Source organism: Oncorhynchus clarkii, chromosome 9, assembly GCF_045791955.1.
Source record: "Oncorhynchus clarkii lewisi isolate Uvic-CL-2024 chromosome 9, UVic_Ocla_1.0, whole genome shotgun sequence".
Classification (NCBI taxonomy): domain Eukaryota; kingdom Metazoa; phylum Chordata; class Actinopteri; order Salmoniformes; family Salmonidae; genus Oncorhynchus; species Oncorhynchus clarkii.
The window spans coordinates 74,645,100-74,672,065 of record NC_092155.1 but is presented as its reverse complement, the minus strand read 5'-3'; the positions used below and the strand labels follow the sequence as shown (position 1 = coordinate 74,672,065).

At 45.5% G+C, this 26,966-nt stretch overlaps 1 protein-coding gene across 2 annotated transcripts in view; it reads right to left on the bottom strand.

Annotated features, from left to right (window-relative positions):
* Positions 1-10,723: 10,723 nt before the first annotated feature.
* The window catches only part of LOC139416947 (enolase 1a, (alpha)), a 29,068-nt gene continuing 12,825 nt past the window's right edge, over positions 10,724-26,966 (bottom strand). The window contains exons 3-12 of one of the 2 annotated variants that reach the window (XM_071166134.1): positions 23,043-23,138; positions 19,874-19,932; positions 19,309-19,378; positions 18,943-19,076; positions 16,569-16,791; positions 15,538-15,735; positions 14,756-14,957; positions 11,936-12,044; positions 11,560-11,618; positions 10,724-11,305 (exon numbers count right to left, since the gene is read on the bottom strand). In XM_071166134.1, the coding sequence (XP_071022235.1) occupies positions 11,242-11,305; positions 11,560-11,618; positions 11,936-12,044; positions 14,756-14,957; positions 15,538-15,735; positions 16,569-16,791; positions 18,943-19,076; positions 19,309-19,378; positions 19,874-19,932; positions 23,043-23,138 (1,214 nt within the window). In that variant the 3' untranslated portion in view covers positions 10,724-11,241. Of the gene's footprint in view, positions 11,306-11,559; positions 11,619-11,935; positions 12,045-14,755; positions 14,958-15,537; positions 15,736-16,568; positions 16,792-18,942; positions 19,077-19,308; positions 19,379-19,873; positions 19,933-20,383; positions 20,443-23,042; positions 23,139-26,966 lie in introns of both variants that reach the window. The other variant, XM_071166135.1, reaches the window with a different exon arrangement.

Below are 26,966 nucleotides of genomic sequence, written 5' to 3'. Positions count from 1 at the left end.
AAGAGGTGAAAAAATGATTGTTGTCTATCAACAATGACAAGCCACCGGGGTCTGACAACTTGGATGGAAAATGACTGAGGATGATATTGGGGATGATATTGCCACTCCTATTTGCCCAATTTTTAAGCCTACTAGGAAGCATGTGCCCCCAGGCTTGGAGGGAAGCAAAAGTCATTCCACTACCTAAGAATAGTAAAGCCCCATAGTCGACCAATCAGCATGCTTATAGGGAAGGACATTCAACATGCACAGAACAAATGATTGATGATTGGCTGAGAGAAATTGATGATGAAAAGATTGTGGGGGCTGTTTTGTTAGACTTCAGTGCGGCTTTTGACATTATCGATCATAGTCTGAGGCTGGAAAAACGTATGTGTTATGGCTTTACATCCCCTGCTATATTGTGGATAAAGAGTTACCGGTCTAACAGAACACAGAGGGTGTTCTTTAATGAAAGCCTCTCCAACATAATCCTGGTAGAATCTGGAATTCCCCAGGGCAGCTGTCTAGGCCCCTTCCTTTTTTTCAATCTTTACTAATGACAGTATGTCTATGTATGCAGATGACTCAACACTATACATGTAAGCTACCACAGCGACTGAAATTACTTAGTTCTGAGCATGGGCTCAGAACAGGGCAGCACGACCGGCCCGTGAATGTGCACAGAGAGCTAATATTAATACTATGAATGTCAATCTCTTCTGGCTCAAAGTGGAGGAGAGATGGACATCATCACTACTTGTATTTGTGAGAGGTATTGACATGTTGAATGCACCGAGCTGTCTGTCTAAACTACTGGCGCACAGCTCTGACACCCATGCATACCCCACAAGACATGCCACCAGAGGTCTCTTCACAGTCCCCAAGTCCAGAACAGACTATGGGAGGCTCACAGTACTACATAAAGCCATGACTACATGGAACTCTATTCCACATCAAGTAACTGATGCAAGCAGTAAAATTAGATTTAAAAAACAGATACAAATACACCTTAGGGAACAGCGGGGACTGTGAAGTAACACAAACATAGCCACAGACACATGCAATACACACACACACGATAACATACGCACTATACACACATGTACACATGGACTTTGTACTGTAGATATGTGGTAGTGGTGGAGTAGGGGCCTGAGGGCACACATTGTGTTCTGCATTGTGCAGCAGCTAATGGGGATCCATGATAAATACAAATACAAATGGTCTGGGGCTGTTTTTCACGGTTCGGTACCCTTAGTTCTAGTGAAGAGACATCTTAACATCTTAATGCTACAGCATATAATGACATTCTAAATGATTCTGTGCTTCTAGATGATTCTGTGCTTCTAATTTTGTGGAAAAAAGTTTGGGGAAGTCCTTTTCCTGTTTCAACATGACAATGCCCCCTGTGCACAAAGCGAGGTCCATACAGAAATGGTTTGTCGAGATCGATGTGGAAGAACTTGACTGGCCTGCAAAGATCCCTGACCTCAACTCCATCAAACATGTTTGTGATGAATTTGAACGCCGACTGCGAGCCAGGCCTAATCGCCCAACATCAGTACCTGACCTCACTAATGCTCTTGTGGCTGAATGGAAGCAAGTCCCCTGCAACAATGTTCCAACATCTAGTGGAAAGCCTTCCCAGAAGAGTGGAGAATGTTATAGCAGCAGTGTTCCAACATCTAGTGGAAAGCCTTCCCAGAAGAGTGGTGGAGGCTGTTACAGAGTGGACTCTGTCATCTCTGTCATCTCTGTCATCTGGAGATGTTAGTTGAATAGATTGATTCTATTTGAGAGACTCCTCTGGGATTTGTGTGTGTGAGCACATACTCCATTTTTTTATTACATTTTTAATTTAACTAGGCAAGTCAGTTAAGAACACATTCTTATTGATAATGATGACCTAGGAATAGTACCTGTCAGCAACGGGTCTGGCTGAAATAGCGGACACCCCATTTGAAAGGGGTGTCCACATACTGTTGGTGATGTAGTGTACTTTATAACGGTCAAGTTGGAAACCACAACACATCTAAATGAGGAAAAAGAGAGGCCTCAAAATCAAATCAAATCAAATCAAATGTATTTATATAGCCCTTCGTACATCAGCTGATATCTCAAAGTGCTGTACAGAAACCCAGCCTAAAACCCCAAACAGCAAGCAATGCAGGTGTAGAAGCACCTGCAAAGCATTACATCTGATGTGAATCAGTAGTAGGAACATAGTAGGGGTTCACAGCAGTAACCACCAGGCTAGAAGCACCTCAAAGCATTACATCTGATGTGAATCAGTAGTAGTAGGAACATAGTAGGGGTTCACAGCAGTAACCACTAGGCTAGAAGCACCTCAAAGCATTACATCTGATGTGAATCAGTAGTAGGAACATAGTAGGGGTTCACAGCAGTAACCACCAGGCTAGAAGCACCTGCAAAGCATTACATCTGATGTGAATCAGTAGTAGGAACATAGTAGGGGTTCACAGCAGTAACCACCAGGCTAGAAGCACCTCAAAGCATTACATCTGATGTGAATCAGTAGTAGTAGGAACATAGTAGGGGTTCACAGCAGTAACCACCAGGCTAGAAGCACCTCAAAGCATTACATCTGATGTGAATCAGTAGTAGGAACATAGTAGGGGTTCACAGCAGTAACCACCAGGTGTAGAAGCACCTCAAAGCATTACATCTGATGTGAATCAGTAGTAGGAACATAGTAGGGGTTCACAGCAGTAACCACCAGGCTAGAAGCACCTCAAAGCATTACATATGATGTGAATCAGTAGTAGGAACATAGTAGGGGTTCACAGCAGTAACCACCAGGTGTAGAAGCACCTCAAAGCATTACATCTGATGTGAATCAGTAGTAGGAACATAGTAGGGGTTCACAGCAGTAACCACCAGGTGTAGAAGCACCTCAAAGCATTACATCTGATGTGAATCAGTAGTAGGAACATAGTAGGGGTTCACAGCAGTAACCACCAGGTGGAGTATGATCCCAAGAAAAGAGGTGGAAGTGCAGCACTCTAACAAGGAAGGAGTTGGTCAGGGCTTGACCAGGGCTTGGTCAGGGCTTGGCCAGGGCTTGGACAGGGCTTGGTCAGGGCTTGACCAGGGCTTGGTCAGGGCTTGGTCAGGGCTTGGTCAGGGCTTGACCAGGGCTTGGTCAGGGCTTGGTCAGGGCTTGACCAGGGCTTGGTCAGGGCTTGACCAGGGCTTGGTCAGGGCTTGGTCAGGGCTTGGACAGGGCTTGGTCAGGGCTTGACCAGGGCTTGACCAGGGCTTGGTCAGGGCTTGGCCAGGGCTTGGTCAGGGCTTGGTCAGGGCTTGACCAGGGCTTGGTCAGGGCTTGACCAGGGCTTGGACAGGGCTTGGTCAGGGCTTGGCCAGGGCTTGGCCAGGGTTTGGTCAGGGCTTGACCAGGGCTTGACCAGGGCTTGGTCAGGGCTTGGTCAGGGCTTGACCAGGGCTTGGTCAGGGCTTGACCAGGGCTTGGCCAGGGCTTGGCCAGGGCTTGGTCAGGGCTTGGTCAGGGCTTGACCAGGGCTTTGTCAGGGCATGGCCAGGGCTTGGCCAGGGCTTGACCAGGGCTTGGTCAGGGCTTGGCCAGGGCTTGGCCAGGGCTTGACCAGGGCTTGGCCAGGGCTTGGTCAGGGCTTGGTCAGGGTTATGACCAAGGTCATTCTGATTTTCCCCAAATTCTACCCTTTTCATATCAGTTTGGCAAAAGGCATCAGTAAGACCCATTTCCTTACAGAAATGCAGTTGATTGCAATAATTCACTATGAGTCATGTATACTGGAAGAATGAGACGTATATACTGGAAGTATTTAAAATATATATATATAATATTTAACCTAACCAGGCAAGTCAGTTAAGAACAAATTCTTATTTACAATGACGGCCTACCCAGGCCAAAACCGTAACCCGGACGACACTGGACCAATTGTGCGCCGCCCTATGGGACTCCCAATCACTGCTGGTTGTGGCGTAGCGGTCTAAGGCACTGCATCTCAGTGCACGAGGCATCACTACAGACACCCTGGTTTGAATCCAGGCTGTATCACAACCGGCCGTGATTGGAAGTCCAACGTCGTCCGGGTTTGGCCGGTGTAGGCCGTGATTGGCCAGCGTAGGCCGTGATTGGCCAGTGTAGGCCGGGTTTGGCCAGTGTAGGCCGTGATTGGCCAGTGTAGGCCGGGTTTGGCCAGCGTAGGCTGGGTTTGGCCAGCGTAGGCCGTGATTGGCCAGTGTAGACCGTGATTGGCCAGTGTAGGCCGGGTTTGGCCAGTGTAGGCCGTGATTGGCCAGTGTAGGCCGTGATTGGCCAGTGTAGGCCGTGATTGGTCAGTGTAGGCCGTGATTGGCCAGTGTAGGCCGTGATTGTAAATAAGAAATTGTTCTTAACTGACTTGCCTAGTTAAATGAATGTTAAATAAAAAAAATAAAAAGTACAGTGCATTTGGAAAGTATTCAGACCCCTTGACTTTTTCCACATTTTGTTACGTTACACTGCTCTGGATGGGCCACTCAAAGACATTCAGAGACTTGTCCCAAAGCCACTCCTGTGTTGTCTTGGCTGTGTGCTTAGGGTCGTTGTCCTGTTGGAAGGTGAACCTTCGCTCCAGTCTGAGCTCCTGAGCGCGCTGGAGCAAGTTTTCATCAAGGATCTCTGTACTTTGCACCGATCCTGACTAGTCTCCCAGTCCCTGCCGCTGAAAAACATCCCACAGCATGATGCTGCCACCACCATGCTTCACATTAGGGATGGTGCCAGATTTCCTCCTCCTGCTGAGGAGTTGCTTCTGTCTGGCCACTCTACCATAAAGGCCTGATTGGTGGAGTGCTGCAGAGATGGTTGTACTTCTGGAAGGTTCTTCCATCTCCACAGAGGAACTCTAGAGCTCTGTAAGAGTGACCATCAGGATCTTGGTCACCTCTCTGACCAAGGCCCTTGTCCCCTGATTGCTCAGTCGGGTGGCCAGCTCTAGGAAGAGTCTTGGTGGTTCCAAACTTTTTCCACTTAAGAATGATGGAGGTCACTGTGTTCTTGGGGACCTTCAATGATGCAGACATTTTTGGTACCCTTCCCCAGATCTGTGCCTTGACACAATCCTGTCTTGGAGCTGTACGGACAATTCCTTTGTCCTCATGGCTTGGTTTTTGCTCTGACGTGCACCATCAACTGTGGGACCTTATATAGACAGGTGTGTGCCTTTCCAAATCATGTCCAATCAATAGAATTTACCACAGGTGGACTCCAATCAAGTTGTCGAAACATCTCAAGATTGATCAATGGAAACAGGATGCACCTGAGCTCAATTTTCAGTCTCATAGCAAACGGTCTGAATACTTACTTACTTATGTAAATAAGGTATGTTTTTTTAAATATATATTTTTTTACCCCTTTTTCTCCCCAATTTCGTAGTATCCAATTGTTGTAGTAGCTACTATCTTGTCTCATCGCTACAACTCCCGTACGGGCTCGGGAGAGACGAAGTTTGAAAGTCATGCGTCCTCCGATACACAACCAACCAAGCCGCTGCTTCTTTAACACAGCGCACATCCAACCCGGAAGCCAGCCGCACCAATGCGCCGGAGGAAACACCGTGCACCTGGCCACCTTGGCTAGCGTACACTGCGCCCAGCCCGCCACAGGAGTCGCTGGTGCGCGATGAGACAAGGACACCCCTACCGACCAAGCCCTCCCTAACCCGGGCGACGCTAGGCCAATTGTGCGTCGCCCCACGGACCTCCCGGTCGCGGCCGGTTACGACAGAGCCTGGGCGCGAACCCAGGACTCTGATGGCACAGCTGGCGCTGCAGTACAGCGCCCTTAACCACTGCGCCACCCGGGAGGCCATAAGGTATGTTTTTTAATACGTTTGCACAATTATTATTTTTTTAACTGTTTTTGCTTTGTCGTCATGGGGTATTGTGTGTAGATTGATTAGGGAGGAAAAATAACTTAATCCATTTTAGAATAAGGCTGTAACGTAACAAAATGTGGAAAAATGTCTGTATACTTCCCGAAGGCACTGTATATATTGGAAGTATAACACATACTAGTATATTTATGGTTGATATATACAGTATACTTGATGTATTTTCACAGTATTGCATTACATTATTGCTTAATAATACAGATAAATAGCATCTATGAATGTCTGCAGTTTCTAAAATACAGAATTAACGTGTTGACTGTGTGTGCCTTGTGTTATACCCATAACCTAGAAGGATAATTAACTGTAGACAGCTAAACAATGGTGCCAGGCAATTCCTTAAAGTTCCCCAAAGGAATGAACCGCCAGGGGACAAGAAACCACCGGCCTGAGGAGGGAAACATGAAAAGAGGGTGAGATCCGGTAGTTGGTGGGGAGCTGTACTCTGCAAGTTGCCTCGTTTACCCTCCAGAAGGACCTAGACTGGCCCACAAACCCAGGACTCTGCTTCTTCAGATCAGGCAGAGCGGCAGTTTCCTGGTGGAAACGCGGTCAGCAGGATGGAACACGGGAGCTCCACTGCGGTGGCGATCCGCCTGCTCTTTCTGACAGCGAGTCTCACCTGTGCATCGTTCCATACCTCTTCTGCGCGCCTGAACCACTCGTCCACCGCAGGAGCTTTGGTCTGGCTTGGGGTCACGGAGCCAGGGTCAGCTGATAACCCCAGAATACATTGGGAAGGAGTCAGCCCGGTGGAAGAGTGATGCAATGAATTCTAGGCTTATTCAGCCCAAGGAAGGAATCGGGCCCACTCCCCCGGTCGGTCCTGGCAGTGACTCCTCAGGAACCTCCCCAGCTCCTGGTTCATCCTATCCACCTGCCCGTTTGATTGAGAACAATACCCGGAAGTGAGGCTGACCGTGACCCCCACCTTTTCAATGAAAGCCTTCCTTCGTACACGCGATGTGAATTGGAGGCCACGATATCCTCCGGAAGACCTGCTGGAACAGTGCCTCAGTGACCTGGAGAACGGTAGGGAGACCAGAGACAGGGATGAAACTGCATGATTGAGAATCTGTCGACAACCACCAAAATGGTGGTGAATCCGTCGGAGGGGAGATCAGTGACGAAATCAATGGACAGATGAGACCAGGGACGCAGAGGCACAGGGAAGGAGTTTTACCTGAGTACATACTGAACACGAGTCGACAGTGTGCAACGTGAAATAGAGGGAGCACTGGAGTAGGAAGCCACGGCATTTGGATTGTGACCTGTCCTATTTGTCCGGGAGGGATAAATGGGCATCGCTGACCTGGGCGGACTGTTGGATGGGCTGAGGTGCTGGCTCGACTTGTGGTAGAGAATCCTCCGCATGTTGGAGTTGACGCCCCTCTGGGGAATGTCGAGAGGTTGAAGAACACAGAGGACCTCATCCGTAGCCGTCCCCAGTTCTGCCAGTTAGTCGTGGTGTTGGCGAAGTAGGTGTCCCTGTTGGCTGACCATCTAGGAGATGTCCTGATTAACTGCTGCTTCCATTTGTTGAGGCTGTATTCTGTAACGTTGACGCAGGGAGTCAGGTAGTTTAATAATAATGAATGTAGACCTATAAAATAACAAGCGAACCGTTAGAGAAGGAAACATAACCAACGCTGCCTGAAGAGTGATGCTAGATAAAGGGGGAGTAATCAGGGTTGTGATGGAGTCCAGGTGTGTGTAATGAGGGTTGCCAGGTGTGTGTAATGAGGGTTGCCAGGTGTGTGTAATGAGGGTTGCCAGGTGTGCGTAATGAGGGTTGCCAGGTGTGTGTAATGAGGGTTGCCATGTGTGCGTAATGAGGGTTGCCAGGTGTGCGTAATGAGGGTTGCCAGGTGTGAGTTATGTGAGTTGCTAGATGTGTGAAATAAAGGTTGCCAGGTGTATTTAATGAGGGTTGCCAGGTAGTGTAATGAGGGCTGCCAAGTGGTGTAATGAGGGTTACCAGTTGTCCGTAAGGAGGGTTGCTAGGTGTGTGAAATGATGGTTGCCAGGTGTGTTTAATGAGGGATGCAAGGTGTGCGTAAAGAGGGTTGCCAGGTGTGTGTCGTGAGGGTTGCCAGGTGGTGTAATGAGGGTTGCCAGGTGTGTGTCGTGAGGGTTGCCAGGTGGTGTAATGAGGGTTGCCAGGTGCATGTAATAAGGGTTGCCAGGTGTGTATAATGAGGGCTGCAAGGTGTGTGTCGTGAGGGTTGCCAGGTGTGCGTAATGAGGGTTGCCAGATGTGCGTAATGAGAGTTGCCAGGTGGGCGTAATGAGAGTTGCCAGGTGCATGTAAAAAGGGTTGCCAGGTGTATGTAATGATGGGTTGCCAGGTTCGGTGGTTAATAGACTAGCGACGTCGAGCGCTGAAGAGGGGGAGCGGGAGTAGATGTGACAGTAGGCCTACAACATTAAATGTCAGAGCTTGGTTCAAATAGTATTTTAAATCTTTCAAATACATTGAGCGTTTGCTTTAGCCTGTCTGGAGGGCCAGATAGGCGGGGTTAGCCATTTTTGGCACTATTCCATTGATTCCATTGTACCAGGCAAGCTCAATCAAGCACATATATAATATTAGATCTTTCAAATAATAGTTGAACCTAGGTCTGGAACTCACAGGCCCTTCAAGAGAGGGATCTCTGCCCTGCTGGATCCTGTTACGTCCAGAAATGGCGTCCCTGTCCCTCTCGGCGCCGGCTCATGTTACTGACTCTCACTGGCAGTTCCAATTACATCACAACATAGAAACCGCTAGGGCCGTTTATGAGCAGGAGTTCATATACAGTTGAAGTCTGAAGTTTACATACAGCATAGCCAAATACATTTAAACTCAGTTTTTCACAATTCCTGACATTTAATCCAAGTAAAGATTCCCTGTCTTCGGGTCATTTAGGACCACCACTTTATTTTAAGAATGTGAAATGTCAGAATAATAGTAGAGAGAATGATTTATTTCAGCTTTTATTTCTTTCATCACATTCCCAGTGGGTCAGATTTAGTATTTGGTAGCATTGCCTTTAAATTTTTTAACTTGAGTCAAACGTTTCGGGTAGCCTTCCACAACCTTGCCACAATAAGTTGGGTGAATTTTGGCCCATTCCTCCTGACAGAGCTGGTGTAACTGAGTCAGGTTTGTAGGCCCACAAATGTTCTAAAAGATTGAGGTCTGGGCTTTGTGATGACCCTCCAATACCTTGACTTTGTTGTCTTGAAGCCATTTTGCCACAACTTTCAAAGTATTTTTATTTATTTTACCTTTATTTAACGAGGCAAGTCAGTTCATTCTTAATTTCAACGACGGCCTAGGAACAGTGGGTTAACAGCCTGTTCAGAGGCAGAACGACATATTTGTACCTTGTCAGCTCAGGGGTTTGAACTTGCAACCTTCCAGTTACTAGTCCAACGCTCTAACCACTAGGCTACCCTGGGGTCATTGTCCATTTGGAAGACCCATTTGTGACCAAGCTTTAAATTCCTGACTGATGTCTTGAGATGTTGCTTCAATATATCCACATCATTTTCCTACCTCATGAAGCCATCTATTTTGTGAAGTGCACCAGTCCCTCTTACATCAAAGCACCCCCACAACATGATGCTGCCACCCCCGTGCTTCACGGTTGGGATGGTGTTCTTTGGCTTGCAAGCCTCCCCCTTTTTCCTCCAAACATAACGATGGTCATTATGGCCAAACGGTTCTATTTTTGTTTCATCAGACCAGAGGACATTTCTCCAAAAAGTACGATCTTTGTCCCCATGTGCAGTGGCAAACCGTAGTCGGGCTTTTTTATGGTGGTTTTGGAGCAGTGGCTTCTTCCTTGCTGAGCGGCCTTTCAGGTTATGTCGATATAGGACTCGTTTTACTGTGGATATAAATACTTTTGTACCTGTTTCCTCCAGCATCTTCACAAGGTCCTTTGCTGTTGTTCTGGGATTGATTTGCACTTTTCGCACCACAGTATGTTCATCTCTAGGAGATAGAACGCGTCTCCTTCCTGAGCGGTGTTAATGGTCCCATGGTGTTTATACTTGCGTACTTTTGTTTGTACAGATGAACGTGGTACCTTCAGGCGTTTGGAAATTGCTCCCAAGGATGAACCAGACTTGTGAAGGTCTAAAAATGTTTTTCTGAGGTCTTGGCTGATTTTCTTTGATTTTCTCATGATGTCAAGCAAAGAGGCACTGAGTTTGAAGGTAGGCCTTGAAATACATCTACAGGTACACCTCCAATTGGCTCAAATGATGTCAATTAGCCTACCAGAAGCTTCTAAAGCCATGACATCAGTTTCTGGAATTTTCCAAGCTACTTAAAGGCACAGTTAACTTAGTGCATGTTAACTTCTGATCCACTGGAATTGTGATACAGTGAGTTAAGTGAAATAATCTGTCTGTAAACAATTGTTGGAAAAATTACTTGTGTCATGCACCAAGTAGATGTCCTAACCGACAAAACTATAGTTTGTTAACAAGAAATGTGTGGAGTGGTTGAAAAACGAGTTTTAATGACTTCAATCTAAGTGTATGTAAACTTCCGACTTCAACTGTAGGTCTCAAGACTTCATCCATGACACGTCACTAAAGTTAGTAAATAATCAAAAGGATATTAAACATGAACCTTGTACAATCATCCATAAGTCATGTGATCCTGTTTCTCTACAGCGGTAATCAGCCTGGTAATTACGAGGCTAATAAAATGTGGGTTGATGGCAGTAAATTAAATGTCAGGATTGCCAATATAAAATAGTTAAGATACATTTTCTCGTGACAAGAAAGCACACAGGGACACCGAATGACATCTCTGGTCCGTTTCATAGGAGATTGTTTATTTCTTGTAATTCTGCCAACGTTTACAGTAGCAACACCAGGAACCTCTCTTCAGAGGCGACACATTGCACATACAATACTCTTGTCTCAATAACAGCACAGTGCTAAACTTAAAAGTAGCTCTTCACTAGAATAATAGTACTCAGTAGGAGGCTACCAAGAATCACTACAACTCACAAGAAGCCAGACAACAACAAAAAAAACTCTCGTCTTCACACGACAACGTTACACTAACACAAATAAAGGACCGACACTACTGAGGAGCCAAATCATAGAAGACGGGTTGGTGTACTGCAGTGAGAGTTAGATTAGGGTTTCCTGGACACACTTGGACCTTAGGTTTCATTGCCGTTCCATCTCCCCCCTCCGGACAGGGCAGGGCGAGCGACCTAGCGTGGCTTTTATGTGTGTGTGTGTGTGTGTGTGTGTGTGTACTGTATGTATGCAGGATGAAATCAAGAAGGCCCAAGGATAGAAAACCTCCTTAGATTGGGTGCCTGAAGTTTTTGCCAGCGAAAACAGCCTTGTCGCCAAGCTCCTCCTCAATCCTATGGAAGGGAAGGAAGTCAGTCAGTTTGAGGTTTCAACACTTGAACCATTTTAACGGCTAAAAGAGAGAGTCATAAAACAACCGAGTACTATCCTTGATAATTGTACATTGAGATGAGTGATATTTGGGCCAAGTCTAGCTCGTTTAAGTCATGGAGATATATCTAATGAAGAACATATGACATGGTAGTTTTCCTAGCGACAGCATTTTATACAGCTGAGATAGAGTTTAAAGACGGGGGGGGGGGCTCACCTGAGCAGCTGGTTGTACTTAGCCAGACGCTCAGACCTGCATGGAGCACCGGTCTTGATCTGGAGAAGGGAACACAGCATATCAGTTACCTACGTTCACTGGAACACAGCATATCAGTTACTTCCGTTCACTGGAACACAGCATACCAAGTTATCGGTACACTCGCTGTAGCTAAGGGCAAAACTGAGAAAAACCGACGCTGAACAACTTTGGTGAGGGAGCTTGCAGTTGCATTGAATGTAATGACATGTAATAGAATATCACTAAAGGACAGAACAAATGTCTGTCTGGAGAGGTTTGAGCCAACAACGCTGTGGTTTCCAGGCCACACCAGTAGTAATATCTATGTATTGATCTTAAAAGAGGTGTAGCCTACCTGTCCAGTGCAGAGACCGACAACCAGGTCAGCAATGAAGGTGTCCTCTGTCTCTCCAGAGCGATGGCTGACCATCACTCCCCAGCCGTTTGTCTGGGCCATCTTGCAACTACACAGGAAACAGGTACAGGATCAATGTCTGTCTTGTATAAAGATGCTTGTGATGATGAATCAAATTCCAATCTTGGTATAAATAAACAACTACTGCTGCTAGAGCTCACCACTACCACTACTACTACCACTACCACCACTACTACTACTACCACTACCACCACTACTACTACTACCACCACTATTACTACCACAAATACTACTACCACTACTACTACCACAAATACTACTACCACCACTACTAGCACAAATACTACTACCACCACCACTACCACTACTACCACCACCACCACCACCACTACTACCACTACCACCACTACTACTATCACAAATACTACTACCACCACTACTAGCACAAATACTACTACCACCACCACTACCACTACTACCACCACCACCACCACTACTACTACCACTACCACCACTACTACTACCACAAATACTACTACCACCACTACTAGCACAAATACTACTATCACAAATACTACTACCACCACCACCACCACTACTACCACCACTACTACTACCACTACTGCCACTACCGCCACTACTACTACCACTACTGCTACTAACACCACTACCACCACCACCACCGCTAATACAACCACTACTGCTACTACTACCGCTTCTACTACCATCACCACCACCACTACTACTACCGCTTCTACTACTACTACCACTACTACTACTACTACTACTACTACCACTATCACCACCACCACCACTACTACTACTACCACTATCACCACCACCACTACCACTACCACCACCGCTAATACCACCACTACTGCTACTACTACCGCTTCTACTACCATCACCACCACCACTACTACTACCGCTTCTACTACTACTACCACCACTACTACCACTATCACCACCACTACTACCACTACCACTACTACTACTACTACAGGTTCATTATCTAGTTCTTAGATACAGCTACTGTAGTATGGTTTCACTCATTTCTTTGAAGGTATTGTAAAATGTCTACCTAAGAAAAGTAGGCCTGGAGTCAAGGAAGATAATACATCACCGGAGTTCTCCTTGTATCTTGTGCATTCTATCTGGTGGTACACTACATTCTATCTGGTGGTACACTACATTCTATCTGGTGGTACACTACATTCTATCTGGTGGTACACTACATTCTATCTGGTGGTACACTACATTCTATCTGGTGGTACACTACATTCTATCTGGTGGTACACTACATTCTATCTGGTGGTACACTACATTCTATCTGGTGGTACACTACATTCTATCTGGTGGTACACTACATTCTATCTGGTGGTACACTACATTCTATCTGGTGGTACACTACATTCTATCTGGTGGTACACTACATTCTATCTGGTGGTACACTACATTCTATCTGGTGGTACACTACATTCTATCTGGTGGTACACTACATTCTATCTGGTGGTACACTACATTCTATCTGGTGGTACACTACATTCTATCTGGTGGTACACTACATTCTATCTGGTGGTACACTACATTCTATCTGGTGGTACACTACATTCTATCTGGTGGTACACTACATTCTATCTGGTAGTACACTACATTCTATCTGGTAGTACACTACATTCTATCTGGTAGTACACTACATTCTATCTGGTGGTACACTACATTCTATCTGGTGGTACACTACATTCTATTCTGTAACATTCATTCTATCTGGTAGTACACTACATTCTATTCTGTAACATTCATTCTATCTGGTGGTACACTACATTCTATCTGGTGGTACACTACATTCTATCTGGTGGTACACTACATTCTATCTGGTGGTACACTACATTCTATCTGGTGGTACACTACATTCTATCTGGTGGTACACTACATTCTATCTGGTGGTACACTACATTCTATCTGGTGGTACACTACATTCTATCTGGTGGTACACTACATTCTATCTGGTGGTACACTACATTCTATCTGGTGGTACACTACATTCTATCTGGTGGTACACTACATTCTATCTGGTGGTACACTACATTCTATCTGGTGGTACACTACATTCTATCTGGTGGTACACTACATTCTATCTGGTGGTACACTACATTCTATCTGGTGGTACACTACATTCTATCTGGTGGTACACTACATTCTATCTGGTGGTACACTACATTCTATCTGGTGGTACACTACATTCTATCTGGTGGTACACTACATTCTATCTGGTGGTACACTACATTCTATCTGGTGGTACACTACATTCTATCTGGTAGTACACTACATTCTATCTGGTAGTACACTACATTCTATTCTGTAACATTCATTCTATCTGGTAGTACACTACATTCTATCTGGTAGTACACTACATTCTATCTGGTAGTACACTACATTCTATCTGGTAGTACACTACATTCTATTCTGTAACATTCATTCTATCTGGTAGTACACTACATTCTATTCTGTAACATTCATTCTATCTGGTAGTACACTACATTCTATTCTGTAACATTCATTCTATCTGGTAGTACACTACATTCTATTCTGTAACATTCATTCTATCTGGTAGTACACTACATTCTATTCTGTAACATTCATTCTATCTGGTGGTACACTACATTCTATTCTGTATGAAAAAAACCCCACTTGGGACTCTGTTTCCCTGAGCAAGTCAAAATGGGTGCCAGTGGTACAGAGCGAGTGGTGTCGCTAACTATATATGAATTGTCTGTCTGCGCGTGGACCGGTACTTACGCCTGCAGGGACTCTGTGACGGAGCCGATCTGGTTGACCTTGAGCAGCAGGCAGTTGCAGGCCTTGTCGGCCACACCCTTGGCGATGCGCTTGGGGTTGGTGACTGTCAGATCGTCACCCACCACCTGGATGCTGGTCTCCGCCGTGAACTTGGACCATGCCGCCCAGTCATCCTGGTCGAAGGGATCCTCAATGGACACCACTGTAGAAGACAGGAGGAGGACGGTTGTAACGGGTTAGTCGTTAGAGCACGTCGTTGAGGTCACGACTGGGGATAGGAAGGGATAAGTCACTTTAAAGCCTAATTGACTGCAATTAGATATTTATTGTTCAACGGATTTACCTTTAGCTAGAGGAGTATTACAGTATCTTAAAGATCCACAGAGGCCCTGGCCTCTTACAGAGGGCGAAAGTCAGTCACTCAGCCTAACAGAAATGGCACCCTATTCCCTACATAAAAAAAATAAAAAATAGTGCACTACTATTAACCAGAGCCCTATGGGTAGTAGTGTGCCCTATAGGGAATAGTGTGCCATTGGGGACTGTGACCGGAGTCTTAACAGTATAATGAGGATCAGTGGTTCTCAGTAGCAGACCTGGGTAACTCAGCCGGAGTCTTAAAATGAGGATTAGTGTTTCTCTTAGTAGCAGACCTGGGTAATTCTTCATCTAGTGGTAGTGGCACTGCCGACCCCAGGCAACCTGTCCCCCTTGGTGATGGGGGTCAAAAGTAGTGCACTATATAGGGAATAGGGTGGCATTTGGGATGCATGGACACCAACCTGGGTAATCCTTGACGAAGCTCTTGTAGAGGTCTCCCAGCTGGTCTGGGGTGATGTAACGGCTGGAGTCGTCAGGTGACTTGAAGTCCAGGTCGTATTTCCCGTCCTTGTAGAACTCGGAGGCGGCCACGTCCATGCCGATCACGATCTTGTCGGTGTAGCCGGCTTTGCCAATGGCTTCCTTCAGCAGCTCCAGAGCTGAGAGGAACATAGATACATTAGAGTTAAGATTCCCTCACGATGAATAATGAGATTTGGTTGGCTTTATATACATTTATCAATTCATTCTTAGGCTCCCTGTCTGGGTCCTGACCTATATATGCTGTTTAATATGACATGTAACCTATTTGAAATGATGTTCGCTTCTTAAATTCACTTTTTCATGTTTATTCAAATACTTTTCATTCAAATCCACATGGTTTGGTTTCAATACTTAAAAACCAATTGGTAGGTCCAGTTAGTCACAAAAATAGATGGGTGCTGGTTAAATTGTGATTTTTAATGAATGGAGCGAATTTGGAGCGAAAGTGAAGATTTTTCTGTGAACGTTTTATTTTTTATTTTTTAGCAGAGCGTTAGGAAAGACACACCGCACCATGAGCGAGGAGCGGGATTTCCAACCGCTCAACTCCACTCACATGTGCTGATTGAAATATACTGAGCTACACAGAGTCAAACAGAGCTACACTGGTCTGTACATTATTCAGTATTGGATTGAGGCCTTCATCTGTCGCCTCCGGAGTAGCATTCCTGGGCAAATGAATAGAAAGAGCCACACCAACATAGGGTCACGGGAGGGGAAGATGAAGGGGCGAAGGAGTCTTAGGTGAAGTACTAGAGGGTTCTAGGACATTCCCTCTCAGCTCAGGCACAGAAGTGTCAGGAAGCAGCATCACAACTCATTATTCCACTGAAGTGACGCTGCAGTGGTGCCATACTGCTGGACATGTGACAACTGTTGCTGGAGAAAAAGGGCTATACACTGATTAATGGATTGATTTATTAACTGACTGACACTCATCGGCTCTCACCTTCCTTGTTCTCCAGGATGTTGGGGGCGAAGCCTCCCTCGTCTCCCACGTTAGTGGCGTCCTGGCCGTACTTCTTCTTGATGACGTTCTTCAGGTTGTGGTAGACCTCGGCTCCGATCCTCATGGCCTCCTTGAAGGTGCTGGCTCCTACAGGGAGGATCATGAACTCCTGCATGGCCAGCTTGTTGCCTGCGTGGGAACCTCCGTTGATCACGTTGAAGGCCTTGGACAGAGACAACAGACAAATCAAACTGAAGTTTCATATCAAACAAAATGAAAAAAAAGTGTTCAAAGATGACTGAAGAGCAAAGCAATGTGGACATTGTAACGAAGGAGAGCTAGACGGGTTTCACCTTCACACCAACATATCAGAGGTAAGACGTAGCAGCTCAGTGAACCACAGCAACACTAGACTGTATTATCCAGCTGAGCTAAAGCCTAAGCATTAGCTCGGGGAGCTAACGTACAGTTGAAGTCGGAAATTTACAAACAGCATAGCCAAATACATTTAGACTCAGTTTCATAATTCCTGACATTTAATCAAAGTAAAAATTCCCTCTCTTAGGTCAGTTAGGATCACCACTTTATTTTAAGAATGTGAAATGTCAGAATAATAGTAGAGAGAATGATTTATTTCAGCTTTTACTTCTTTCATCACATTCAGTGGGTCAGAAGTTTACATACACTCATTTAGTATTTGGTAACATTGCCTTTAAATTGTTTAACTTGAGTCAAACGTTTCGGGTAGCCTTCTACAACAAGTTGGGTGAAATTTGTCCAATTCCTCCTACCAGAGCTGGTGTAACTGAGTCAGGTTTGTAAGCCTCCTTGCTCACACACGCTTTTTCAGTTCAGCCCACACATTTTCTATAAGATTGAGGTCAGGGCTTTGTGATGGCCACTCCAATACCTTGACTTTGTTGTCCTTAATTCATTTCACCACAACTTTGGAAGTATGCTTGGGGTCATTGTCCATTTGGAAGACCCATTTGCGACCAAGCTTTAACTTCCTGACTGATGTCTTGAGATGTTGCTTCAATATATCCACATCATTTTCCTACCTCATGCTGCCATCTATTTTGTGAAGTGCACCAGTCCCTCCTGCAGCAAAGCACCCCCACAACATGATGCTGCCACCCCTGTGCTTCACGTTGGGATGGTGTTCTTCGGCTTGCAAGCCTTCCCCTTTTTCCTCCAAGCATAACGATGGTCAGTATGGCCAAACAGTTATATTTTTGTTTCATCAGACCAGAGGACATTTCTCCAAAAAGTATGACCTTTGTCCCCATGTGCAGTTGCAAACCATAGTTTCCTTGCTGAGCGGCCTTTCAGGTTATGTCGATATCGGACTCGTTTTACTGTGGATATAGATACTTTTGTACCTGTTTCCTTCAGCATCTTCACAAGGTCCTTTGCTGTTGTTCTGGGATTGATTTGCACTTTTCGCACCAAAGTACGTTAATCTCTAGGAGACAGAACGCGTCTCCTTCCTGAGCGGTATGATGGCTGCGTGGTCCCATGGTGTTTATACTTGCGTACTATTGTTTGTACAGATGAACGTGGTACCTTCAGGCGTTTGGAAATTGCTCCCAAAGATGAACTAGACTGGTGGAGGTATACAATTATTTTCTGAGGTTGTGGCTGATTTCTTTTGATTTTCTCATGATGTCAAGCAAAGAGGCACTGAGTTTGAAGGTAAGCCTTGAAATACATAAACAGGTACACCTCCAATTGATTCAAATGATGTCAATTAGCCTATCAGGAGCTTCTAAAGCCATGACATCATTTTCTGGAATTTTCCAAGCTACTTAAAGGCACAGTCAACTTAGTGTATGTAAACTTCTGACCCACTGGAATTGTGATGCAGTGAATTATAAGTGAAAAAAATCTGTCTGTAAACAATTGTTGGAAAAATGACTTGTGTCCTGCACAAAGTAGATGTCCTAACCGACTTGCCAAAACTATAGTTTGTTAACAAGATATTTGTGGAGTGGTTGAAAAACGAGTTTCAATGAACCTAAGTGTATGTAAACCTCCGACTTCAACTGTAAGTCAGCTTTAGCTCAGCAGGACAACACAGTCTTGATGCAAGGTCACATAAAGATGACTCACACATTAGTAAACACAGACTTAAATGGGACTGGTAGGATGACGATAAACTTAATGGGGACTGGTAGGATGACGATAAACTTAATGGGGACTGGTAGGATGACGATAAACTTAATGGGGACTGGTAGGATGACGATAAACTTAATGGGGACTGGTAGGATGACGATAAACTTAATGGGGACTGGTAGGATGACGATAAACTTAATGGGGACTGGTAGGATGACGATAAACTTAATGGGGACTGGTAGGATGACGATAAACTTACAGGGACGGGGAGGATGACATTGGGGTTGCCAGCGAGGTCAGCGATGTGACGGTAAAGGGGGACACCTTTCTCAGCAGCACCGGCCTTGCACACAGCCAGGGACACGCCCAGGATGGCGTTGGCACCAAACTTAGCTGAGGGGGGGGGGGGGGGGGCAGAAAGTGAAGAGCCAATAAAGCAAACAATTTCTGCCTTTTTTCTCATTTTCCTAAATTGTGGATTTGGGCTGTATTCAAGTAGACTGCTGTTCTAAGGTCCTAAGGAAGGTAACATGACATGCCTGTATTTGCATTGAAGCCTCGTACACTGGAATGCACTCAACTCTATGCTAAAATTCCATATACCAACCAAAAGAAAGTAACCTACACTTGTTCTCTGTGCCATCCATGTCCAACATCAGCTTGTCAACCTTTTCCTGCTCCAGGACGTTGACGTTCTGAACAACAGGAGACAGACAGACAGACACAGAACAACACACCAGTCATTAGAGATGGACGGAACTGACAAACAAACAAACAAAAAGGTTAGTTCAAAGTTCAAACAGGTTAGTCCAAAACACCTGTCTTCAAGGATGTTTAGGTTCACTAGTACACACTACACACAGCATCTTGAGGTGCTACCTAGCCAGGTTACCTGAGACCTCTGTAGCTCTGGTCACTGAGGTGAGTACAGTGTTGAATACATACAATAATAACATCTTACAGAGAAATTCAACAGACCAAGAGGATATATTGTATCTAGCAAACTCCATGGGGTAAAAAAACAACAACTAATAAACGGAACTTGAAGTGACGTGTCTTCTCTTACCCTCTGACTTCATTGTCCTCAGGATTGTTCTTAGCTGCTCTATGCCATACTGTACACTCTATGCAACACTGACTCGACACCAGCACAACGTTGTCAATGTTAGTCAAACAGTGAATGTTCCTACCTGCCGTACAAGCGCAGGTGCAATAGTTTTATTGATATGATCAACAGCTTTTGAGACACCTGCAGAGGGGACAAGCAAAGCGTCACGACCCAGGGAGAAGTAGACCATGCAAGAGCAGCAGGCATTACTAGACGATCACAGAGCAAGCCTTAGATCTCGCTAATATTATCTGCTGTGGTGGCAGCAACTAGGCTGGTTAAACAAAGGTCAAGTGGAATGATCTACTATTGGGATCATGGGGTAATCACAGAAATAGAATGACAATATGGCCGCCGGTCGGTCCACCCGTCACGGAACTTTGACTTGGAGGAATGTCCCTTCTAGTCATTATATTTTTATGGCCGTAATAACGATTTAGAAAATCTGTGATCGTCTGTGAATGCCTGCCACAGAGGTTAGTTACTTGTCAAATCATGGCAAACCCACTTGAAAGTCATGCTTTCATCAACCAGTTCATATTCAGTGTTATCTCTGTCTTACTCCTGTTGCTCCACCACACTGTGCATTTACCTGGTTACACAGAGCTGGGGCCAAGAACTCATTAATATGTTTAACAGCCCTTTTCACCCCTGACAGGAGGAGAGAAGGATGAAGTGTCAGAGAAAAGAATGATGAAGAACGAAGGAAAATATAGAAAACATGTAATGGAAAAAATGTATAGAGTGAGCTGTGTACTAGCCTGGTCCCAGATGTGTCTGTGCTGTCTTGCCAACTCCTATGGTTATTACCATGGCAACCACACGAGCTGGCCATGCAGCACAGTGAGATCTAGGACCAGGCTAGAGTACATGGACATTGGAAATGGAAGCAAACATTGGAAACTAGCTATGTCAACAATACATTCTAAGACTAGTGTGTTTCTAAAGTCCACTTATAAATACAGTGCCTATAGCCTGGTGAAAGTCTACACATTATACTGCCTCAAAATGCTATTTATAAAGGGAACACATTTAGAAATGAAAGAAAGTTATAGAAACATTTCAGAATTAATACAAAAATAACATGTCTTGATTGCGTATGTCATTTGGCAACTATTACAGCTGTAAACCATTTATTTTTATTTTTTATTTTACCCCTTTTTCTTCCTAATTTCATGGTATCCAATTGTTTAGTAGCTAATATCTTGTCTCATCGCTACAACTCCCGTACGGGCTCGGGAAAGACGAAGGTTGAAAGTCATGCGTCCTCCGATACACAACCAATACACAACCCAACTGCTTCTTAACACAGCGCGCATCCAACCCGGAAGCCAGCCGCACCAATTTTTTGGGAGGAAACACCGTGCACCTGGCAACCTTGGTTAGCGCGCCCTGCGCCTGGCCCGCCACAGGAGTCGCTGGTGCGCGATGAGACAAGGATTTCCCTACCGGCCAAACCCTCCCTAACCCGGACGACGCTAGGCCAATTGTGCGTCGCCCCACAGACCTCCCGGGCGCGGCCGGTTACGACAGAGCCTGGGCTCTGGTGGCGCAGCAGTACAGCGCCCTTAACCACTGCGTCACCCGGGAGGCCATTCAGCTGTAAACCATTTTGAATAAGATTCAACCAACTTTATACAACTCTTATACCCCATAATGACAAAGCGAAAACAGGTTTTTAGAATTTTTTCAACTTTATATATAAAAATAAAAAAGCAGAAATACCTTATTTACATAAATATTCAGACCCTTTGCTATGAGACTCGAAATTAAGCTGATAATTATTCTTTAAATGTTTCTACAACTTGATTGGAGTCCACCTGTGGTAAATTCAATTGATTGGACATGATTGGGAAAGGCACACACCTGTCTATATAAGGTTCCACAGTTCTCTGAGCAAAAAACTAAGACTTGAGGTCAAATTAATTGTCTGTAGGATTGTGTGGAGGCACAGATCTGGGGAAGGGTACCAAAAATGTCTGCAGCATTGTAGGTCCCCAAGAACACAGTGGACTCCATCATTCTTAAATGGAAGAAGTTTGGAAACACCAAGACTCTTCCTAGAGCTGGCCGCCTGGCTAAACTGAGCAATTGGGGTGGAAGGGGTTGGTCAGAGGGGTGACCAAGAACCCAATGGTCACTCTGACAGAACTCCAGAGTTCCTCTGTGGAGATGGGAGAATCTTCCAGAAGGACAACCATCTCTGCAGCACTCCACCAATCAGGCCTTTATAGTAGAGTGGCCAGACGGAAGCCACTCCTCAGTACAAGGCACATGACAGCGCACTTGGAGTTTGCCAAAAGGCACCTAAAGACTCTGACCATGAGAAACTAGATTATCTGGTCTGATGAAACCAAGACTGAACTCTGTGGCCTGAATGCCAATTGTCACGTCTGGAGGAAACCTGGCACCATCCCTGCGGTGAAGCATGGGGGTAGCAGCATCATGCTCTGGGGATGTTTTTCAGGGACTGGGAGACTAGTCAGGATAAGGGGAAAGATGAATGGAGCAAAGTACAGAGATCCTTGATGAAAACCTGCTCCAGAGCGCTCAGGACCTCAGACTGGGGACGAAGGTTCACCTTCCAACAGGACAACGACACTAAGCACACAGCCAAGACAACACAGGAGTGGCTTCAGCAAAAGTCTCTGAATGTCCTTGAGTGACCCAGCCAGAGCCAAGACTTGAACTTGATCCTACATCTCTGGAGAGACCTGAAAATAGCTGTGTAGTGACGCTCCCCATCCAACCTGACAGAGCTTGAGAGGATCTGCAAAGAAACTCCCCAAATACAGGTGTGCCAAGCTTGTATCATCATACCCAAGACTCTAGGCTGTAATCACTGCCAAATGTGCATCAACAATGTACTGAGTAAAGAGTCTGAATACTTATGTACATTTGATATATATGTTTATTATTTTTATTCATTTGCAAAAATGTCTAAAAACGTGTTTTTGCTTTGGCATTTGGGTAGATTGACGAGAGAGAAAAACCTATTTATAAGGTTTTAACGTAACAAAATGTGGAAAAAGTCAAGGGGTCTGAATACTTTCCAAATGCACTGTAGATCAATTGTTGTAATTTTAAGGCAGTAAAATGTGAAGACTATGCAAGGGGTGTGACCTTCGCTATGCACTGTAAATGACAAGTAAACTAGCTAGTCCAATCAGAACAGGGAGTGTTACTAGCTAGTCCAATCAGAACAGGGAGTGTTACTAGCTAGTCCAATCAGAAGAGGGAGTTGTGCGTACCTTTGCCCAGGTAGCGCGTCTTATCGTTGTCACGGAGCTCCAGAGCTTCATAGATACCAGTAGAGGCACCACTGGGGACAGCGGCCCTGAACAGACCTGGAGAAGACAGAAGATAGGATGTTAATGAGTCTATTTCATCTCTATTTACATGACATACTGTAGGATGAAACCTGAAGAAGACAGAAGTGCAACATGTGTCAGAAAAGCACAAACTATGTAGTTCTGTCCTCGACCTGTTCTTGTCTATTGATGTTTTGTATTTCTGTATTATGTTTCATGTTTTCTGTGGACCCCAGGAAGAGTAGCTGCACTAATACCAAATCAGGTCCGGTATTCACAAACTGATCTGAAACCAGGGCCGGTATCCACAAACTGATCTGAAACCAGGGCCGGTATCCACAAACTGATCTGAAACCAGGTCCGGTATTCACAAACTGATCTGAAACCAGGGCCGGTATCCACAAACTGATCTGAAACCAGGTCCGGTATCCACAAACTGATCTGAAACCAGGTCCGGTATCCACAAACTGATCTGAAACCAGGGCCGGTATCCACAAACTGATCTGAAACCAGGTCCGGTATCCACAAACTGATCTGAAACCAGGTCCGGTATCCACAAACTGATCTGAAACCAGGTCCGGTATCCACAAACTGATCTGAAACCAGGTCCGGTATCCACAAACTGATCTGAAACCAGGTCCGGTATCCACAAACTGATCTGAAACCAGGTCCGGTATCCACAAACTGATCTGAAACTAGGTCCGGTATCCACAAACTGATCTGAAACCAGGTCCGGTATCCACAAACTGATCTGAAACCAGGTCCGGTATCCACAAACTGATCTGAAACCAGGTCCGGTATCCACAAACTGATTTGAAACCAGGTCCGATATTCACAAAGTATTGCAGAGTAATAGTGCTGACCTAGGATCAGTTTTGTATTTTAAACCATAATGAATAAGAGGAGGGACCTGATCCTAGATCGGCACTCCTATTCTGAGACGCTTTGTAAATATGGGCCTAGACAACATTACTGATCCAGTTCCTAACACATTGACTGATCCAGACTACATTACTGATCCAGTTCCTAACACATTGACTGATCCAGACTACATTACTGATCCAGTTCCTAACACATTGACTGATCCAGACTACATTACTGATCCAGTTCCTAACACATTGACTGATCCAGACTACATTACTGATCCAGTTCCTAACACATTGACTGATCCAGACTACATTACAGATCCAGACTATATTACTGATCCAGACTACATTACTGATCCAGTTCCTAACACATTGATTGATCCAGACTATTACTGATCCAGACTACATTACTGATCCAGTTCCTAACACATCGACTGATCCAGACTACATTACTGATCCAGACTATATTACTGATCCAGACTACATTACTGATCCAGACTACATTACTGATCCAGTAATAACAATAATATCAATATAAATAATAATAATAATATTATTATTTTGTTATAATATGAAGTCTTTCTATTTGGTATTTATGTAGTGAAATCAACAGGAAAGAACTCCATCACTCATATGTTAACCCCATTTTGTTTCCTGAAAAGAGAGAGGGAGGGTTGCTGCCTGGTCGACATGCTAAGCAGATCAATGTGATGTAACAGGCTTGAACAACGAAGAAAAGCTCTCTACTTAGTATCTCACACACACGCACACGCACACGCACACGCACACGCAAATCAAATTTTATTTGTCACATACACATGGTTAGCAGATGTTAATGCGAGTGTAGCGAAATGCTTGTGCTTCTAGTTCCGACAATGCAGTAATAACAAGTAATCTAACTAACAATTCCAAAACTACTGTCTTGTACACAGTGTAAGGGGATAAAGAATATGTACATAAGGATATAAGAATGAGTGATGGTACAGAGCAGCACACGCACACGCACACGATGCGACTGCTGTCTCGACCTCAGCTACACACCAAGGTCAGACATTTTGGAATCAACCACGTGAATTAAGATAGTGGATATGCACATTTGATTCTAACTGCTCATAGGAGACACACAGAGAGATTTAGACCTTATATTTAGGATGACAAAGTCATCTGGAAATCAGATATGGGATGCTTGATATAGCCTAGCACTAAATCCAAATAAACCTATTCAGATTGATTGAGTCTTAGTGACTTGTTTTCAAGTCAACTTCAATCAAAACAGCAATACAAAGCATGCAACATATTGCATTTTGGTCACATGCAATCTCCATAGACAAACATTGGCAGTAGAATGGCCTTACTGAAGAGCTCAGTGACTTTCAAGGATGCCACGTATCCAATAAGTCAGTTTGTAACATTTCTGCCCTGCTCAACAGTAAGTGCTTGTTTTTTTTTGTTAAATTTTTTTTTTACCCCTTCTTCTCCCCAATTTCGTGGTATCCAATTGTTAGTAATTACTATCTTGTCTCATCGCTACAACTCCCGTACGGGCTCGGGTGAGACGAAGGTCGAAAGCCATGCGTCCTCCGAAACACAACCCAACCGCACTGCTTCTTAACACAGCGCGCATCCAACCCGGAAGCCAGCCGCACCAATGTGTCGGAGGAAACACCGTACACCTGGCGACCTTGGTTAGCGCGCAAGGTGAATCATGCTACACCATCTGGCAGTCGGACGGATGAATCTGGGTTTGGCGGATGCCAGGAGAACACTACCTGCCCCACTACCTGCATCTGGGGCTGTTTTTTATGGTTAGGGCTAGGCCCTTTAGTTCCAGTGAAGGGAAATCTTAACGCTGCAGCATACAATGACATTCTAGACCATTCTGTACTTTCAACTTTATGGCAACAGTTTGGGGAAGGCCCTTTCCTGTTTCAGCATAACAATACCCCCGTGCACAAAGCATACAGAAACGGTTTGTTGAGATCGGTGTGGAAGAACTTGAATGACCTACACAGAGCCCTGAGAGACCTCAACCCCATCAAACATCCATTGGGATGAATTGGAACGCAGACTGCGAGCCAGGCCTGAATTCACCCTTCAACCCGAGAATAATACTGCAGTAAGTTACACTTTTGAACTCATAGGTATATTTTTTTATATCATAAGCCTCTACATTATGTTTGATACCTTTGTCTACCCCGCTGTTGGGGGTACTGGAGTTGGGCTGTTGGGGGTACTGGAGTTGGGCTGTTGGGGGTACTGGAGTTGGGCTGTTGGGGGTACTGGAGTTGGGCTGTTGGGGGTACTGGAGTTGGGCTGTTGGGGGTACTGGAGTTGGGCTGTTGGGGGTACTGGAGTTGGGCTGTTGGGGGTACTGGAGGGCTTGAGTTGGATTGTTGGGGGTACTGCAGCGCTGGAGTTGGACTGTTGGGGGTACTGGAGGGCTGGAGTTGGACTGTTGGGGGTACTGGAGGGCTGGAGTTGGACTGTTTGGGGTACTGGAGGACTGGAGTTGGGCGTACTGGAGGACTGGAGTTGGGCTGTTGGGGGTACTGGAGGGCTGGAGTTGGGCTGTTGGGGGTACTGGAGGGCTGGAGTTGGGCTGTTGGGGGTACTGGAGGACTGGAGTTGGGCTGTTGGGGGTACTGGAGTTGGGCTGTTGGGGGTACTGGAGTTGGGCTGTTGGGGGTACTGGAGTTGGGCTGTTGGGGGTACTGGAGTTGGGCTGTTGGGGGTACTGGAGTTGGGCTGTTGGGGGTACTGGAGTTGGGCTGTTGGGGGTACTGGAGGGCTGGAGTTGGATTGTTGGGGGTACTGGAGGACTGGAGTTGGGCTGTTGGGGGTACTGGAGGACTGGAGTTGGGCTGTTGGGGGTACTGGAGGACTGGAGTTGGACTGTTGGGGGTACTGGAGGACTGGAGTTGGGCTGTTGGGGGTACTGGAGGACTGGAGTTGGACTGATGGGGGTACTGGAGGACTGGAGTTGGACTGTTGGGGGTAC